The 19,240-nt window shown below is 40.0% G+C and overlaps 1 protein-coding gene across 6 annotated transcripts; it reads right to left on the bottom strand.

Moving 5' to 3' along the window:
* Positions 1–60: 60 nt before the first annotated feature.
* Positions 61–15,836, bottom strand: atxn2l (ataxin 2-like). 6 transcript variants are annotated; one of them, XM_036590595.1, is made up of 24 exons: positions 15,474–15,836; positions 15,107–15,213; positions 13,903–13,942; positions 13,131–13,187; positions 12,803–12,874; positions 11,527–11,701; positions 11,258–11,379; positions 8,870–8,961; positions 8,200–8,418; positions 7,152–7,516; positions 5,964–6,047; positions 5,707–5,838; positions 5,519–5,587; positions 5,353–5,414; positions 4,569–4,936; positions 3,773–3,842; positions 3,467–3,616; positions 3,274–3,340; positions 2,596–2,756; positions 2,284–2,416; positions 1,975–2,084; positions 1,641–1,823; positions 790–991; positions 61–552 (listed from the first exon to the last, which is right to left on the bottom strand). In XM_036590595.1, exons 1-24 carry the CDS (start codon positions 15,492–15,494, stop codon positions 494–496), a joined length of 3,120 nt encoding a protein of 1,039 aa, XP_036446488.1. In that variant the 5' UTR covers positions 15,495–15,836; the 3' UTR covers positions 61–493. The 6 variants fall into 6 exon arrangements, with proteins under 6 accessions (XP_036446488.1, XP_036446492.1, XP_036446490.1 ...); XM_036590599.1 differs by having other exon boundaries at positions 1,975–2,057; XM_036590597.1 differs by having other exon boundaries at positions 3,274–3,337.
* Positions 15,837–19,240: the final 3,404 nt, after the last annotated feature.

The raw sequence follows: 19,240 nt of genomic DNA, 5'->3' as shown, positions 1-19,240 counted from the left end.
TATGTTCAACGAACAAGACAACCTAAATTAAAGCAAACAAGACAGACAGACGCCACCTCGGAGAGTTTGAAATTTTATTTATTTTTTGTACATTTTAATTTTTTTCTTTTTTTTTTTATTATTTATTTAATTAAGGGGTTGAGGCGGAAGGGAAAAAATCTATCTTTATAAAATGTCTCTCACTCATCTCGAGCTGTTTCATTCCTTCACACTCACTCACTCACTCTCATTCTCGCACTCATTCACTCATTCCCTCTGTTTTAGACACAGTCTGTGCCCCGTCCTTTCATCTTAAACAAAACAAAAAAATCTCAGTCCTTCCAACAGATAAGAATAAAACAAACAAACAAACAAACAAAATCTCTGTTTCTGGAGAGGATGCATGTGTGACTGTTAGTGTGTGTCTGTGTTTACACGCCTGGTCCAGGATCTGTAAGAGGAACTCTCACTCTGCACATCAGGCCAGTCTGAGACTCTCTCACTCTCGTCTCACTCAGTTTCCAGGAGGGTGGAAGGGCAGTTGCTGGGAAGGGTGGGGCTGCACCTGCACAGCTGAGGAGTTAAAACAATTTTTAATTATATTTTAATTATATTTTTATATCTAATAGAATGCCAGAATCAAAGCAAAGTCAGACATTTGTGTTTCTGTTCTTTCTTGCCTGTACAAGAACTTTGATGTACAGTGGAGGAAAGTCTTAAAGTTACTGTCTCTTAAAACTACTGTCTTATGTATATTGTAAAATATTCAAGGAAAGATATCAGTAATATAATACAATGGTAATGCCTCACCTTGGGGGTGCCCAATGTAGGTGTAGTGCTGGTGGGCTCCCTGCTGTGGCGGTGGGGGTCCATGAGAGGGGTGCTGGGGCCCAGGCCCAGAACCAGGGCCCTGCTGAGGGGGAGGAGGAGCATGAGCATGAAGCAGCATCATCGGTGGAGGGCCGTGTCCTCCAGAGTGGTGTGGACCCGACAGAGCTCCTGGAACATGAGCCTTAAAAAAAACAAGAAAATTTTAATAAAGAAAGAGATGAACAGAGATTGAAAAAGAGAAAGAAACTGAAGATCAGTCAAGGGCTTGAAATAATTATGCACAGCTGGGTCACTTTCAGCCACTAAGAGTCTCTCAATTAAAGTACAATGAGAGACTGCTGAGTGGATTTTGAATTACTGCTACATTAACTGATTGAAGCCGAGTGGGCAGTTAAGTGTGAAACGAGCTATTAGAACCCAAAGTACTCATTACGAGCCCACTGTCTAACTCTGTGGGAGTCAGACTGAATATACTCACTCACTTCCTCCTCTGCCTTCTCTTCTTCTACAGCACAATTATTTGATCACATAAGAGAGGCTTAGAATATCTTCACATATTTTACCTAGCACTTCAACCTCCCATTTACTAATGGAGCGGCACCCTAATCTATTCCAACTTGCACATCTGCACCTTTTACAACATAATTACTTCTTATTTCTGATCTATATTATTTTAAAAACCCTATAGATTTAGATCACATATTATGAATATATGTTACAAAAATACAGCATTCCTTTTATTTGCAGCACATAACACCTACGTGGAACATATTAGTGTTTGCATATGCTGGGTCACCATGGCACAGAGTGCATGCGACAGCGCAGTGTACCTGTGCTAGCTGGCCGATGGAGGAATAAGGGTGCGGCAGTGGCTGATGGCCTGGCAGGCTGTAGCCCTGGAGAGGATAGGAGGCCTGTGGCGAACTGTGGCCTGGAGGCATGTTAGGGGGTGTGGGTGCTGACAGTGGACCTGAATGGTACAGAGTCTGAGGCTGTGGACCCGACTGACCAGACTAGGGGAAAGAGAAAGGAAGGTTAATATAACCATTGCAGTCCTCAACCAAAGAATAATTCATTTTAATTTAATCTTATGATAAGATCACACAGTTCCACAAAAAGTTGGGAACTGAGTGGTGAGTTAGTTTGACTGGCAGGTGGCCATACCTGTCCTGGGCTGGGAGCGGGGTGCTGTGGAGGTGCCTGGCTGCCAGTGGGGGTGCTGGAGGGCTGCGGAGGATGCATGGAGCCTGAGGGATGAGAGAATGATTGGGGGGCTGGAAATGAAAGAACGTATTACATCAGCTATTTTGCAAATACACACATTTTTGTATCCTGTTAAAGCCTATTTAATATACAGGAGACACAGACAGCAGATTTACGTGAATGGTACAATTACTCATTCCACTGCAAGTAAAACTTTTACACAGAGAGCGTGGAAAGATGACTAACCCTAGTGTTTGTGTGAATACATACCATACATGCCCTGCTGGGCTCCTGGAGGCCCCTCTGTCTGACCAGGATATTGAGGGCCAGGAGGGCCCAGAGTCTGGGGGTGACCTCCAGAACTCAACATCCTTGCACCACCCTGCAGCATGGAGTATACCGGCTAGCAGAGAGAGAAACAGAAGTGAAATGACAGGGATTGGACATTTTCTCTACAATAACACTATGGTTTCTGTGTAAGAAGACCACCAGAACACATCCAGAGTAACAGCAACAGCAGCAGTTCCAATTAAGCTGTATGACATAAACTGTAGCACATAAACTGTAGGATATCACAATTACCTGCCCAGGATAGTGGGGCATGGCGGGGATGACCTGGCCATACTGCAGGTAGGGCTGAGGGTAAGGGGAGGCAACCAGAGGAGGACCCGTTGCAGACGCTGCTGTCTGGATCATAGGTGGTGCTGACGAGCTGTGATCCGGACGAGGGGTCCCAACAGAGCCTGAGTGAGAGAAGGATCCAATAAATGCAGTATGTGTCTACATGTATAAAGATTTGAATCTTTAATATAATAAATCCAGAACCATGTGCTTACATCTCTGCTTAGTATAGATTGCAAAAGGAGTCTCAGGAACACATATCTTTTCTATTCACCACTGGCAAGATTTCTGCAATTGTCACCTTATTATTATAAACATTCTACGTGTAAGCTAAATATACACAAACTGCAAAACCTCTGCTCTGTAATTCCTTCTGTAACTGGATCAAGACAGACCTTCACTGAGCATAACTGTACTGTTCCAAGTATTGAGTGAAATGCATCAAAACACACAGTGGCTTGTAACATCTATACTGCCAGACATTCTAATGCAGCCAATATTTAAAATAAAAGAAGAAAAACCTGCCTTACACTTCAGTAAGTTATGCCTAGTACTGGTTGCTAAGCACTGAGTGGTGAATTGTTAGCCCCTCAAACTAGTGTTGGTTTAATTAAGCACTGCAGGTGTGAAAGTGTTTACCTTTAGCTCTGGGGTATTTGCCCTGGCTGACAGTAGACACAGCATACGGGTACATTTGAGGAGCCTGCTGGAGACAGATAGTACTTACAGCAAGCCATAATTTACAAACACAAAACTCTTTCAGTCATGCACACACAAGTCATGCATTACAATTTACCAAAGCAATGCAATTATAAAATGTCTGTCTACATACCTGTACAGAGTGGCCCTGTAATTGTATGGGTGAGACATAGCTCAGGTACTGGGTGCCATAGATAGCTCCCTGTCCTGCAGAAGGCTGGAGCACCACAGAAGGGCTCGGAGGTGTGGGCCGAGGGGGTGTCGGGGTCGCCGAGGGCTTCACCTATGCACCGAATACAAAATAAGCTGGTGTCTTTCTTGTTTAATAGAAGTAAAATTTTAAAACAAAACCCTTCATTAGGTGTCCGTGTGGGTTAAATACATGTGACTATGTATACAGGAATGACTTTGAAAGAAAATGTTTGGCGAGCGTACTCACCATAGTTGGAGGGGCCTTGGCGGGATTGAACTCTTTGGCATTGGGATTTAAAGTAGATTTCTTTACTTGACTGGGGAGGAAAACAGACAAAAGAGGGTTCAAAAAGGCCACAAAAACACTGAAAAACTAAATGACAGTTTAAAAAAAAAAATTAAAAAAAAACACCACACACACACCAGAAAGTAAAGACTGGTCACACTTATTTTGTCAGCTAGAGCAGGGGTCTCAAATTCTGTTCAGGCTGGTGTAGGTGCAGGTTTTCATTACAGTATTAGTATAAGTATTAGTGCAGATGCTCAGGTGTTTGAGGACTGAGACTAACTAATTAAACTAGTGCTGTGAGGTGTGTTCCAGCTTCTTTGGAAAGAAAGCCTGCAGCCACACCAACCCTTTGCAGATAAGACTGGACACCACTGCACTAGAGCATCCTGTAGAAATGTGCATTGACTAATTCTGATATTCAAAATCAGTAGGTTTTCAGACAGAGGCTGCCTCAGATGAGCCAATGAGTTATTAGAGCTAAACAGCATATCGTCTCGTCAGGACTCCTCATCATCTATAGGTTTGATGATGTGCAAGCATGTTTGTCTTGTTCTGTAACCTGTCTGTTATTTTGTCGTTTTCTATTCTGTTTGGTTGTAATGCTTTTGCTTACATTTTGTTTGTCTGGCTTTGTTTTTGCAAAGCGCCCTTGAGTTTGAGAAAGATGGTATGTCAATAAAACTTGTTTAACCAACCACCCAGGGCGCTGCTGTCAAAACATTCACTCATAATTGTCTCTCTGCTTCCTACTCACTCTGTCACGCCCTCCACTCTCTCTGCAGCCTCCGGTCTGCCATCCTCTCTGCCTGGGGTCCTTGCAGGCTGGGGTGGAACTGCTGTTTGTCCATCTACAACAGAAGATTGTGAAGCACTGCCAGGAGTAGCAGTGGGTGTAGCAGAGGGTGTGACCTGTGGCGGAGTGGATGGAGTGGCACCCTCTGCACTCGTTTCTCTTCCCACCTCATCCGATGGAAGCTCCTGAGCAGGAGTTGTGGGTAACGCTGTTTTGGGTTCGCTGGAGGGGGCGGGGTCTGTTTGTGTGCCATGAGCAGGGCTGGGATGAGCAGGGTCGCTGGGTGTGGCTGAAGTGCTGGGGCTGGAAGGTGAAGAGCTGGACTGAAGCTGAGAGAAAAAGACAGCACAAGAAAGTGTGAACTCTTAAGCAACCATCAATAAAACAAAGTACATGGCTGCAAATATAGGGCTGACAATATTGATTATATAAGCATTTCATTAATATTATTTTTGATTAACAGAGTATAATATATATAATATACAATAAAAATGGAATTAATAACTATGGATAGCCTTTCACAGATCTCAAAACGTTTTGCTCAAAAAAAGATAAATCGTTAATTTGTTATTTGTTTTAAATCAAATTACAGTCGATTTTATCAAATCAAACAACTCAGGTTCTTTAGTGCCTATTTTTAAATACCAGGGTTTTTTGTCAACCCCTCGTTCATCATTTAATTCCACCCCTTAAAACAAGAAGCTTATTCCATAGTCAAAATTAAAGTTATCACATGGACACTCACCCTGAACTCTTTCCCAAACTTACGAAGCTCCTCTATCTGTGACCTCTGCTGAACTGATGCAGCTGTGGACCAAGGAGAGCAAAAGACTCAGTATTTATTTAAGTTAGACTAGACTAATGATTTCAAAATTAGAAAGCAGCTCAGGCATTGTTGATGCACAAATTACCTTTGCTGCTCTTGCCTTCCTGAGGACTGGCAAGGCTCTCTGTCCTCTCCTTAGACAAGATCTCATTCACTTTGATGAAAAGAAGAACAAAAGAGTGAGAAAAATTAAAAGAGAAAAAAATATTTTTTGACAACAGATAAAATCAAATTAACATCAGAATAATTATCAGCATAATTAGTGCTGCTCACCATCTACAGGGAAGAGAGGGGTGGGGCCAGAGGGCTTTGGGGTCACCATGTTAACCGAAGAGGTGTCCAGGTACGTAGGAGCAGTCAGAGGGGGGTCCTGGGTGGGTGCGTCAGGTTTGGGGGAATGAGAGACTGGAGAGACAAAAAGAGGGAAAAGGATCAGAAAGAAGGTAAAAAGGTTTGACAGTGTTGACTACTTTGTTAGTACATGTTCTGTACATGACTGTATAAGTCTGTGTATTCACGGGTGTTTTCACCTGTTGGTGAGGAGTGGGAGTTGGAAGTGCGTAAGCTTCTGGATTGTACAGGTCTCTGAGATTTGGGAGACGTTCTGGATGACACTGTTATGTAAAAGACAAATTTGACAAAACATCACACCAGGAAAAGTTCATACTGTCACAATCCTGCATTGTGTTAACTACTGTTCACAGCACAGCTTTCCATGTTTCTTAGGCTAGAAGAGCAAAGACGCCAAACAAATCACATGTACAGGAACATTTCAAATTACATTAAGAAAAACGCTCAGTGTAAAATTTGCAATAAGATGCTGGTGGGTCATGGATGCACGACAAATCTGATGAATCATCTCAAGTATGTAAATGATTCCTATCCAAGGACCTTTTGGTAGGCTACATGTCTTACCCCAAATTCACTCCATATCTGACACATCAGCACCACATCAGCTAACCGCAAGTGAAGCGCAAGTGACAATGCATCCAATCCACATTGCCTGTGACTCAGCTATTTCACATGTTTCAGGCAGGAATATATTATCTTTTTCACTCCTCTTCTGTTACAAGTAAACAGTATTACAGCAGGTTTAAAACCTAACAGCACAAACAGCAGATCTAGTTTAAAATGCTACAGAAATTGGGAGTGTTTGATTTTTTTTTAGATCTGTATGGAGTTTACATTTCACTTATGCAAGCAGAAAAAAATTTAACAATCACTCCAGACATTAAAACACTCCACACGTTAAAAATGCCTCAGAAGGGCCGGTGTTTTGACAGACATACAACTCTAGCACAGTTGCCATGTCCAGAAACACTGATTAAAAGATTACCTGTTCCATCACATGGACGACTAAAAACACTTCAAATATTTTTATTTTTAAGGGTGACTTTGAGAGGGAGTATTTAGGTACTCATTCAGAAATATCAACAAGTATTCAAAGTCTGTAAAATGCTGTTCGGGCCTAACATATGACTGAATGATTCTAATATGATGCTAGTAATGTGCACCTTAACAGATTACAAATAAATAGTAGGAAAGGAAGAACTGTCCAGAATGATGAACAAAGTTGTAGTCGATTACAAAATGACTGAAAATTAAAAAGTTAAAGCACTGAGAATAAAGTTATAATAAAACAAAAATAAAGTGTGTTATTCTATATAAACTAAAAATTACTAATATGACACGTGAACACACAAACACAAAAACTGTACCTCCATTTACAGGTCGTGCGGAGTCTGACAAAGACTGCGGGTGTGAGAGTGAGTGGGGGAGTGAATGTGGAGCAGGTGGGCTGGCATGGCCAGGTTCTGAAGGTCGGGCCTGAGCAGGTGGACTACACTGCGACTGATGAGGAGAGTATCCTCCTCTGATGGACAGTGGACTGTTCCTGTCAGAAGGCGGGGTAGGCTGACCACTGCCAGAGGGAAGAGGGGGCCTGGGAGAGGAGCTTGAAGGGACAGGTCTGTTTGTTCGATTAGGAAGCGAGGAGGAGGCTCCGCCCCTTTCTCGCTCGCCTCTGGATGCACCCATTTCTCTCTCTCTCGCCCTCTGGGGCAAGGGAATGTACTTGGCCTCCCTACGAGAAACACATTGTGAAGAAGAAAGAAAAGAGGTCAGTCAACATCATACATAACGCAGACAGTATATCGATGACAGGGTAACAATGCACTTAACTAATGATAACTTAAATCAGTTGCTCGCAAAGTAGTCTGCTTGATTGAAAAAAAAAAAGTTGTAATCTATCATGCACAGCTCGAAATCTCAAAATCACATAAATGATGTCACTTTCACATCATCAAAAACACAGTTCCCTGCAAATTATGTAAACCTGAGCTCACCTTACACTATAGCAAGTTACTAAGATATCTGTCCTTTTACTTTTCTCAATTACTTGATTAAGTGAAATCATAATGAACGGATTATTGAAATAATGACTAGTTGCAGCCATAGTTGGAAATGTGTTGCATGACACTGAATGTGCTGGTGTAGTTAAGCTGAGAATTTGAGTATTGGTGTGGGATAAGCCGAGAGCACGGCAAACAACACTGAACTTGCTGATGTGAGTTATGATGATTGTGACCTTGGGTGTTCACGCAATGCAACTGCATTAAATTTCATAATTTGCAGGTGATATCGCCCATGTCTGTATCACATATTTGCATCGTAGTACACTGTGTCACAATGCACTGTTACACATTACACATTCAGAAGGCTCTAAATGTGATGTAGAGATTGAGGTGAGTGATATGGCAGACGAACCTGTTCCCAGAGTTGGAGCTAGGGCTGTCTCTGCCCCTCTCTCTCTCCCCTCCATCCCGCGCCACCGCACTGAATTTGTCCTCATCTGTCCTTCCGTCATCGTTCTCCAATGCCACCCGGTGGCGGTACTGTGAGCTGGCCTCAATCTCATTGGCCAAGCGTGCAGCTCGTGCCTCTCGCTGTCGGAAAACCTCAGAGCTTCCCCGCTCCAGAGGAACTCTGAGAAAGAGAGAGAAAGGAAAACGGAGAGAAGAGAGATTAGATAGACTTAAGATGAGACAGCTGGAACTAGATTCTGTGACGGTGGTGGGCACTGAATGACATGCATCAGAATTTGGTATAACTGTTCCCACTGCTAAATGTACAACCTAACATCTGACAATGTCCTTTTCTTTATGACATTCCTCCCAGCCTCTCCACCACTTCATGTAAGAACACAGGCCTTAAATACACCTAACTGTATATATTTTCACCTGTCTAAGGTCCTAAGCTAAATGCAATTGCTCATCATTTTTTGAGTTTTATATATTCTCTTTATTTGCTGAATTTATTAGTTTGGTGAGACAAGACGTTTCAGAGGGAGGAAGAGAGAGACAGTGAAAAGAGAAAGAAAAAAAGAAAGAAAGACAGACAGATAAAGGGATAGATAAAGGGAGACAAAGTGACTCACGTGTACATGGAGAGGCTGGAGTCATAGGTGGACTTCACACCGTACGTTTCTTCATTGAAGCGGAACATCTCACTGGCATCCCAGCCATTAGACTGACAGAGAGAGCAAAAAAAATAGAATATCTTAATCATAGTTCTTTATGGCGCCATATCATGGAAACCCAAAAATACTTGACTTCTTTAAATATAAGATTTTAATGTAGTACGTAAACATTATTGAAACTGCAAAAAAATACTCTTCACTTTCCAGTCTATCTATGGAAATTATGCAGCCAAAACAGCCTGTATTGAACTGCTGAATTTTTACAATGTCATGCATCTCCCAATTCAGCCTACAACTGTTTAGCTCCACCCATTCATCCTGAAGTTATAATCAGTGTTTCAGCCCGGATTACTTTTCAAATGAGGCAAGATACAGGGCAGCCAATCAGACCTGTTTTATTTATATATACACCAGTCTTACAGGCACAGTACCAAAAACAGTCCGCTTATTTCTATGGAATATAGAGAGGTTGGGAAATGGTGAACGGGAAAATGGTAACTTCATTATCTACCCTAATCAAATTTGAATCTTTTTAGTACAGAATATTTTGTTTAAGAATGTATTTCTAACACCTAGGAATAATAGTTATTTGGCTTGTGTCTCTGCGAGGCCACTGACATGTTCCATAAGGATGCTGTGACATGAGATAAGGACTTGCTTATGCCCATCCCCAATCTATCCTACTAGACATGGCAACAGCCTGTGGTACAAGAGTTGGAAATGGGTTTTTCCATCATCATATAACTGGGTGAAAGGTGACCATTTGGGAACCTTTAAGGCCTTGGGCCTGGCTGAGAGCAACTCTTGCTGACATTAAGATGAGTATGAGGGACACTATCTTTGTTGACTGAATCTCACCAATGACAAAGAGTTCAGTTTTGTTTCTGAGCCAATACAAGTCTGCATTAAAGTAGTTTCCTTTCCTTATGTCTCCTTTTTCAGGTTACTGTAATCCCAAAAACGTTTCTTATTACATTTTGTATCTATTTAAGCTTTGAAATTCTATGTACATCTTCTCTTCTCAGTCTTTGGGATATACTGCATCACTGAAATTATGAACGGTTGACCTCAAGCAAAACACTGAAATACAATAGAAGAAAATGTAGAATAAAAGTATTTTAAACATTTCTAAATACAAATAAGACCAGGGATACACAACAACATTTTGTGCAGGAGCCCTGACATAAAGATAGCACCACAAAAGTGATCTGGCATGGACTTTAAAATATACAATCTATTGCTGAGATGTCTCCTGACTCCATCACTGCACCAATGTCACAGCACTGTGCACAGCTGATTGTGAGTTCTCCGCATCTGAAAATAATCAGTCTCTCTCAGAAATGTCACAAGGTCAAAACAGTCATCTTTAAAGTGTCTCATTTGCCCATGCTGAATGACTGAGGCTATGAGACAGGGGCAAGGTTTTCACTACAGCTCTGAAAGTTTCATTAATTTGTCAAACACTGGAAACTAAAATGTAGTTTTCAGACACAAATGGGTTAAATTATATCAGTGTATTTTCTAGTCTAGCTCAGTCTCCACAGTCATACAGTTAATGTATTTGTATTAGTGAGGTACTGAAATCAAAATTCTTGGTTGAAACCAAAACTGAAAACAAAAAGCACCAGATTTGTAATTATTTTAATAACTTAACCTGTTTGTACCACCAGTGGTACAAACAGGTAAAATTATTTAAAAAAAAATACACATCTGGCACTTTTGGTTTTCAGTTTTGGTTTTGGTCTGGGGGTTTGCCTGTCAGCAATTACTGGTGCAAGACATAAAAGAAAACAGTGTTTTTTTTAGAGCTGCACTATATTTTTTTCTATGTTTAGTTTTTTTTTTTCTTTTTCTACTTGAAAGCAGGAGTTTTAGGAACATGTCATATCTTTACGCATTAACGTCACACACCCAGACTCAAACAGAAGATCTGGATTCAAGTTTAGGCATCAAATGCAAAAATCCACAATATACTTATGAAGACTTGACAATAGTGGATAATCACTTGCATCCTTGAAAGAAACGTTCTCCACCAAATTTTTCTTTGAACCATGTTCACGGTCAGATTCATCCACAGCCGACGTTACAAAATGCATAACTGCACACAATATACTGTAGTTTAACCACTATTTTTAGTGGCTATTTTTCGGACAACTATTAAAATTATTTGTACCCGGCCTACTTAATCCTCAAAAAATTGAAACTTTTTGGGTAACATTTTCACTCTTTCAAACAAAATTTAAAAGTGTCATTTTTTGCCTAGCCACAATTTTTCAGTGGCTGAAATTTTGGTGTCTCCATAGCTTGTACACTTATGTTTGACTGTGCATTGGGGATTAAACTCACTGTGTCAGTCTCTAGTTCATAGTTTTCCCCATTGCTGTCCCCTCCATCCCATCTCTGGAGCACCTTCTCTCTGTGGTCACCATTTACTCTAGTCGACGTGATTGCTGTGTCCGTGAAGGTGTCTAAACACATATAAAAAAAAACATAATAAAATAAACATAGGTCAGGCAAAAATACAGCCCCAAAACACATCAATATTTTATAGCTGTAACTTACATTACTATGACTGATAAACACACACGCACACACACGTGCACACACACACACACCTCGCGTAGCAAAGTTGAGGTCCACATCTCTGCAGGTCATCATGATCAGGTCACTGGGGCTAAAGATCATGGTGTCCGTGATCTCCTCTCGCCTGGGATGTGCAGACACACCACCTCCACAGCCATCGCCCTCCTCATTCCTTACTTTATGTACAGCGTCCACTGCTAGCTCACACTATATATACACACACACACACACACACACACACACAGCATAAGATAAACACAGTGCAGAAAACTGCCCCAATGACAATGTAATTCCTAGATCATGACTAAGCTCAATTTTCAGGACACTATTTTACTGTTACATTTATGCATTTGGCAGACATTCTTGTCCAGAGCAACTAACAATTTAATCAGACACAACAAACCAGTGAGGAAGAACTAGTGCCTTTTAAGGCCACCTGATGATTGCCGTTCATCAACTCAGCTTTGTCTCGTCTAATGCATCTTTACAAAAGGGAACAAGTCTCTATAGCAAGAGCTGGCAGTAGTTTGTTAAACTGCAATGCACAAGGTAAAGAATATATTCTTTACATGTCTTCATTTAACGTTTCAGTTTTCTGTGATCCAGTATGTGAAAGTAAAGCAATGTTAGCCTGTCACTAAAAAAGGCTAAAAGGGATAAAAAAAGGCTGTTTTAGAGTGAATGTTTAATAAACAGTGAAATTTAGAAAACATTACAAGCCATACATTCTACTATTTTTAGTTGAGAAGCTGTGGAGCTTCTTGGCTTGTAGGCTGAGACCGCAGCATCACCTGTATGACGGTGACAAAACTCCTTCAAAAGAATTTCAGCCAATATACTGGATGAACCGCTATATTGCCCACTACTAGTTATCAGAGCTACTTCAGAGATTTTGTATGTTCTTGTAATATTCATAACAATAAAAAAATTCAAGTACTGTGCTTCTAAAATACAGACATTCAAATACACACACTGATTCACAACTCTTTCTCACGGCAGACCACTGACACCAATTCAACGGGCTCATTTAGCTAAAATGGCGCAAACAAGAGTGGACTAGAGCCAATGGTCAAGGACGCACCACACAAACTACAGGCAACTGCTGGCCACCAACGGCCTGACAGCATGTGATGGCCGACAGCTGGCTTGGTGCGTCAGGGCCTTACAACAAAAGCACGTGGATGTAGCAATAGGAGCAGTGCCCAAGGATCCTTACTAGTGTTGCACGTCATGGTGGAGAATCAAACCCTATTCTGAAGGCTGTGGTGCACTATACTATGTCTAATGTATGTAAAGATTTTTACTTACTTTTGAGCTTAGAGTCTTAAAGATCCCCTCATACACACTGCCGTTCTTCACTCTCACATCACACCTGGAGCCCTGCAAAGAGAAAGATGAGAGAGGATAAGGAAGAAAGTGATGACCGAGGTGGACAGATGACCAGATAATTAAGAAGATCTTTAAAAAAAGACAGAAAATAAAACAAGCCATGATACACAGGCAGTGGTTTGGTGAAAGCAGATATGTGTACTGGTCTTCTCTGCTGGGATTCCAATATCTTAGTATTTATCAGCTTTTTTCTATGTTTTTTGATATAATTGAAGACAAAAGCTCTGTCAGGAACCAAGAAACTCACCACCACAGCTGTGAGAAAATGAAGCATCCGGGAGTTGTTGTAGACACCCTCAAATACCTGAAAGGAAATACAAAAAAAGTGTGATCATCAAAGCTTTATCAATAAAATAAAAAAAATATATACATGACTTGCAAAATTTGAGACAGAGTTTAAGTCTGAAGACATGGCAATATGATGATATTGCAATATGATAAAATGGGGTGGGCAATATCGATATTTGTGTTTCAGTAAATTATAATAAAGTACAAGGTATGTTTCATCACAAAGAGAGCATAAATAATGACACTTGATTTATTGTAACCCAGTATGTAAAATGTTATTTATATATTTATATTTATATATATATATATATATATATATATATATATATATATATATATATATATATATATATAAATAAATAAAACCCTGGATAATTTTTATTTCAATCGTTCAAAAAGATTAAATAGGCATGCAACAATTGTTGTCATTACAATTACAAATAGGGGTTAAAAACACTTTTTCCACTTGCAACAGTCGCTGTCAATGGATTTCAACCTATCAAACTTTAGAAAAACTAAGTATTGTGGTACACATTGTGTGAAAACGTCTTCAAGTATAGTGATATTATAGTTTTGCTACATTGCCCACTCCTATTAGGAAACACCAACAGGCAGGTACATAAAAGACCAACAAAGAGACATGGTGAGCAACAAATAACATCAGTAACAAAACACAGGGCAAGGAGATACAGGTATAATGTGGATTAAAGAATATTAAAGTTGTTACATACAGTGGGAGGCTGTGAGGGGGGCTTCACAGAGTTTCTGTTCCTGAAAATAATACAAGAATTAAATGGTCAGGATAAAATCATTGCCATTGCCTTTGCCTTGTAAGAAAAAAAAAATCTATATACCCATTTCATAGTTTTCTATAAATGGACACAGCAGCAAGACAGAAGTGAAAAATGCTTAAGGCATAATGTTTAATCCCATTATTTGCCTATACCTATTTATTTGTAAAGATGATCGCTGGACACATTATGGTTACTGATGGTACTGCTCGGGTTATATAAACATCTAAAAGCGGAACTACGTGGTCTTCGACAACATTTATGCGGTCTGACAGCTTGACCCTCGACAAGGTCCAGTGGTTCCCAGACAGAAACTCGGACCTTTAACTATAAAACAGGGCTGAGTAAACAACGACCAGTCGCCGTACTGCCACACCGGAGCATTGTGTGCTCTCACTAGCCACCACTAACGATAGCTAACAAGCGGTCTAAAGAACGAGGCAATATTTGGACGCAATTCGCATGCTTACCGTATATTCAAGACAGCTCGACACAGTACCGAGTCTGATTTACCTGGTTAAGGTTACGTTAGCAAAGCCAATGCATCGAGCTACCAGGCTAGCTTTAGCCAAGATGCGCAAATGACACCGTAACAATACAGGACAAACAGACTGACGCGTACAGTCTGAAACGCGGGATTTTGAGTACCTACTGATCTATGTGAAATCTAAGAAAAAAAATAGATTGAATACTTTTTTGTCACGTGCATTCCGGGTCTTCTGCGGTGCAGAAATCGCTCGAATTGAGACGCAAACGCTATTCTGTATCATATGGGTTAGAAAAACAACAACAAAACACTACTGAGTTCTCGCTGCTGTCCTCAACGAGTGCGCCCATTGGTCAGTCACGGCTTCAATCAACTATTCTCACGATCCTATTGGTTCAGATCACTTGTAAGGGCGGGCGTTCAGATTTTTTTTCAGCGCCAGTGTTACTTCATTGGTCATGTTTACATGTCAATCAAAGCCGCTCACCTACAATTGGCCCTTACCTCCGCTAATTAAATAACACGCGGCCCAATTGGTCTTTTCCGACCCCCTTACGCGAATTACGTGAGACGCAAACGCCCACTTTAACCGGTAGGCCTCATGATGAAATGTCAGTCCCCGGACTTTTCTGTGAAGAGTGGCCGGGTTTAGATTACCTTCCAGTGGTCGATCTGGTAGTGCTATTCCCGGGAACTGTGGATGACATGTTGGCCGATCCAGAAGTACCATTAGAAGTTCTGCGGCCACCTGGTCCGGACTGCTGCTGAAAAGCATCTCGGTTAATTATATGTCGATGGTCTACGACACATAAAATTACGTTTTTGAGGCGTTCTTGTTGGGTGACCGGCTACCTACAACTTGCTAGTGAGCTAGTTAAGCTAGCTAACGTAGCGACATCATTAACAGGCATACAATGGTAGCTATTTGAGCAATCACGGTCTAAATCATCTTTATAAACGGAACATGTTGTACTGTTTATCTGATTGACTATCACCGTTGAACACAAAAATACTGGATACTCACATTCTGGCGGCGGAAAGACATAGCGGGATAGCTGGATGCTAACTAAGCTGATCACCTAGCCGAATTTCCCCAGCGTTACTGCTCAGTAGCGAGGGGGCTTCCTCCACTGTACGCTAGCAGACCCAGCTAGCTCAACCTTGGACTAAGAATCAAATATCCGGCACTCCTTTATAGTTTTCTGTCCCAGAGCCTTGAATCTTCTTTCGCCTTTATTCCGAAAACATGTCATGAGCACTCTCGAGCGAGTGTCTTACAGTATTTCTTATTTTAAAAAAGCCGGTACCACGTCCTAGGATTTGCCTTAAACATAATGGCAAGCCGGTTCTCAACAACCTCTCTTTTGATTGGTCCGTCTGCCGTTGGAACTGGATTAATGACGCACTGACGTTTCGCAACCAAGAGTCCTCCTTACACCATCAGTACGTTTCAGTACTGAGACACGGAGCGTCAACATGTTTCACGACTTTTTTTTATGACGTCTGCATGTTAAAATTGCTCACGACCTTTTTTATTATCTGTGTTGGAAAACAAGTGTGTGGGCTCGAGCCACGAATAGAGAAAACCGAGTACAGCACAGCACTGACAGCCTCAGTGACATTGATTCGGTGCTGAATGCTCTCGCTTTGTGCTGCTGACCCACAGTATCCTCCACAGTATTTTTAGTACATTTATTTAGTTTAGTCTCTTTCACGGAGAAAACCACTAACTAGTCCTAAAATAACATTAAAGGGCCCACAGCATACAAATTTAGGTCCACTGTTTGTGTTAACTCATTTGTACATTACCACCTTATCTCCTAGAATTAAAGAGGCTGTTTAACAACATGTTCTGATTGGCTTCCCTCATTCAAAAAGCCGTCTGAGCTCAAACACCCCTTATAACGCTGTATAGCTCAGAAGTGGGCAGCCGGAGCTCGAGTTACGTCATTCAGGCTACTAACTGGGGGTCAGATATGTTTCTCTTCTACTTCCAATAAAAATAACAGGGATATTCGCAGGGTGTTTCAAAGAGATATTATTTCTAATCCTTATGCAGTTACATACTGGAATATTCTTATAAAAATCTTGACTGGAAAAATATTTCTATTTTACCTTCTAAATATCTGTTAACCAATAAAATAAAGTCTCTTACAAAATTATACGCCGATGTTATCCAGTCAACCAGTTTCTTGCTAAATTTAGAAAGAATGTCAATGTCAACTGTTCTTTTTGTGAATGTAAACCCAGAAACTCTTCTACACCTCTTCTGGCACTGCACCCACACAAAAAAGCTCAGGAAGGATGTATGTAGATCTGTCTTGGACTGTACTGATCCTGATTTTAATCTTTGCCCAGGTTATGTGTTGTTTGGCTTCAGTCATTATAAAAATAATAAAGCTAAAGAATATTATATTAGTAATATGATCATTCTTATGGCAAAATGTCATTCATAAATGTAAATTTACTCATTCAAGACCAGATTTTCTCAAATTTGAAATAGAAGTTAAACAATACATAGCTTCTGTTACCTTCTCCAAAAACAAAACCTTCTCCTCACTTCATATATTTTTGTAAAATGTGTTCTGTCCCCTGGCTCTTTTCTTTTCTTTTTTTTTTTAAATTGTTGTTGAAAATTTATTGTTTGAAATTATTACAATATTTTCTGTTTATGCAGTTTGTTATCTGACATAACTACATTTTTCCACTGTATACTGCATTTGTACAAATATAAAGTTACAAAGTCCTAAAAAAGTTTAGTTTTCATATATGCACTATACGGACGGGAAGTGAGCAGTATGTTTTGAAACTTAAACACTGTTTGCATGCTACATTAATATTGTCATAGTTTTAAATTGATTATCCATGGTATGGGCTCTCTAAACCTATTCATTCTATTCAGCTTTTAACTCTTCTCTGTACTGTACTTAGCACTGATTCTACTGTTTTCACTGGTCATATTGATCCATGCCATCAACTTTCATTTTATATCAGGACAATTACAAATGTTACTTTACAAACTGCGAAAATGCCATTGTTATCATCTAAATTATTTATAAGGAACATTTATGGTTAACAGTTGTTATTTGCTTTTTGAAAACCTGTAAGGTGCTGTGTTTAAGAGAAAGAGAGGAAGTTTTGGAGGAAAGCTCCTCTTTAGGTAAAATTTTAAAGGGGTCATTGTAACATGGAGTGTACAAAAGGGTTCATGTGGCCTGCACTGCGCTTCCAAAACTATTGTGACTTAAAAATCTTTTATTTTTTTGGAATTAAATAGGAATCCCACTGATTTTCACAAAGGATCTGCATAATTGAATGGTTATGATATAAACAAATTCTTTCAGAGTGGTTTGATGTGAAATGCACGTCACTTTTGAAGTTATTACATTTAATTGTTACAGATGTTCTGTCTGATGCCTGAGACATTGTTTTACAATAGTTTTGAGAAGGTTTTGTCTTAAAACATATTTTTAAAAATACATTCATGGTGGAGAGGTATGTGCATTGTAAGGCAAAGTAGTACCTTAAGAAAACTTTTTTTTTCCATATCTACCATTGTTTTACTATTATCGGCATTACATATAAAACTCAGAAGACACGTGTAGGTTCACTAGTAGTTTTGGATAGAAAATAAAGTGGCTTTTGTGACCCCTGTTCCTGTCACTACCACTGTGAAGAGATTCTCTGTAATGAACCATCTAACAACCAAACCATGAATTAATTTATTTCAACGATTCTAAAGCATAAAGTCCAGAACCAGCTGGTTCTGAGAGAGTTTCTTTCCCCGGGCCATTAGGATGCTGAACAGCCAGTAGTGCCGGTGTATCAGTCTATAGGCCTGTGACTACACCTCTCAATCATAATGATGATCTCCATTGACAATCAACACATCCACATCTCAACATACTCACTCTGATCTTACTGCACCTTCAATCTAGCAATCTATGCTTACACCTATAGACTGACCTCTTGTACATCTTCTGTCCATATTTTGTATAATCTGGAACACTTCCATATCAATATTTTATCCCCTGTGTACCTGCATTTCATTTATTTATCTACCTCTGACTCACTAACTGCACCTATGGAAATGTGTACAACAGTACGTCATAGTTTTATTTCATAACTTATTACTATACAACTGTACATAGTGCAATATATTGTGTATGTGTATATATTTAGTCTAATGTGTACATATATATATATTCTAAAACGTGATTTGATTTGATTGAATTACAAAGAATTTTTAAAAATCTGTGGATTCCACTATAAGCATGAGAAAGTGATCTCTATGGCCAGCTTTAAATGGAGAAAAGTGAAACATCTAAAACCTCTAATCTTCATGACAGCGGTATATGTCATAATTGCTGGCTGTCTTCTGCTGCTGCTACTGTTTTCAGTATGCAACATACCCATATTCATTTCATGTTATACAGTGTCAGAAACCACATAAGCAAGTCTTTTTGAGATTACTTAACAACTTGACAGAGCTTTGCTGAACTATCACTATAAAATGTGCAGTGCAGGCGGAACTGAGGATCAGGACAGTGAAATATTGTTTTAAATGATTTGGCTAACTGACAAATCCTGCTTTGTTGAACAATCCCCTTTGGTGGCTATGCTGCTGCTACAGTAATTCCTGATTTGTTACATTATAATGCCTTTTTAAAAACATAAATACAATAATTCCCTTCTATTTACCTCATATGCAGACTTTAGGCTGTTAAAGTCAACCTAAAATCAAAATGGACCATTTTTTGACTTTGTCATATTCCTGGCCATGTTAAGAAT

Source organism: Colossoma macropomum, unplaced genomic scaffold (genome assembly GCF_904425465.1).
Source record: "Colossoma macropomum unplaced genomic scaffold, Colossoma_macropomum, whole genome shotgun sequence".
Taxonomy (NCBI): domain Eukaryota; kingdom Metazoa; phylum Chordata; class Actinopteri; order Characiformes; family Serrasalmidae; genus Colossoma; species Colossoma macropomum.
This window is presented reverse-complemented; position numbering and strand designations above follow the sequence as displayed.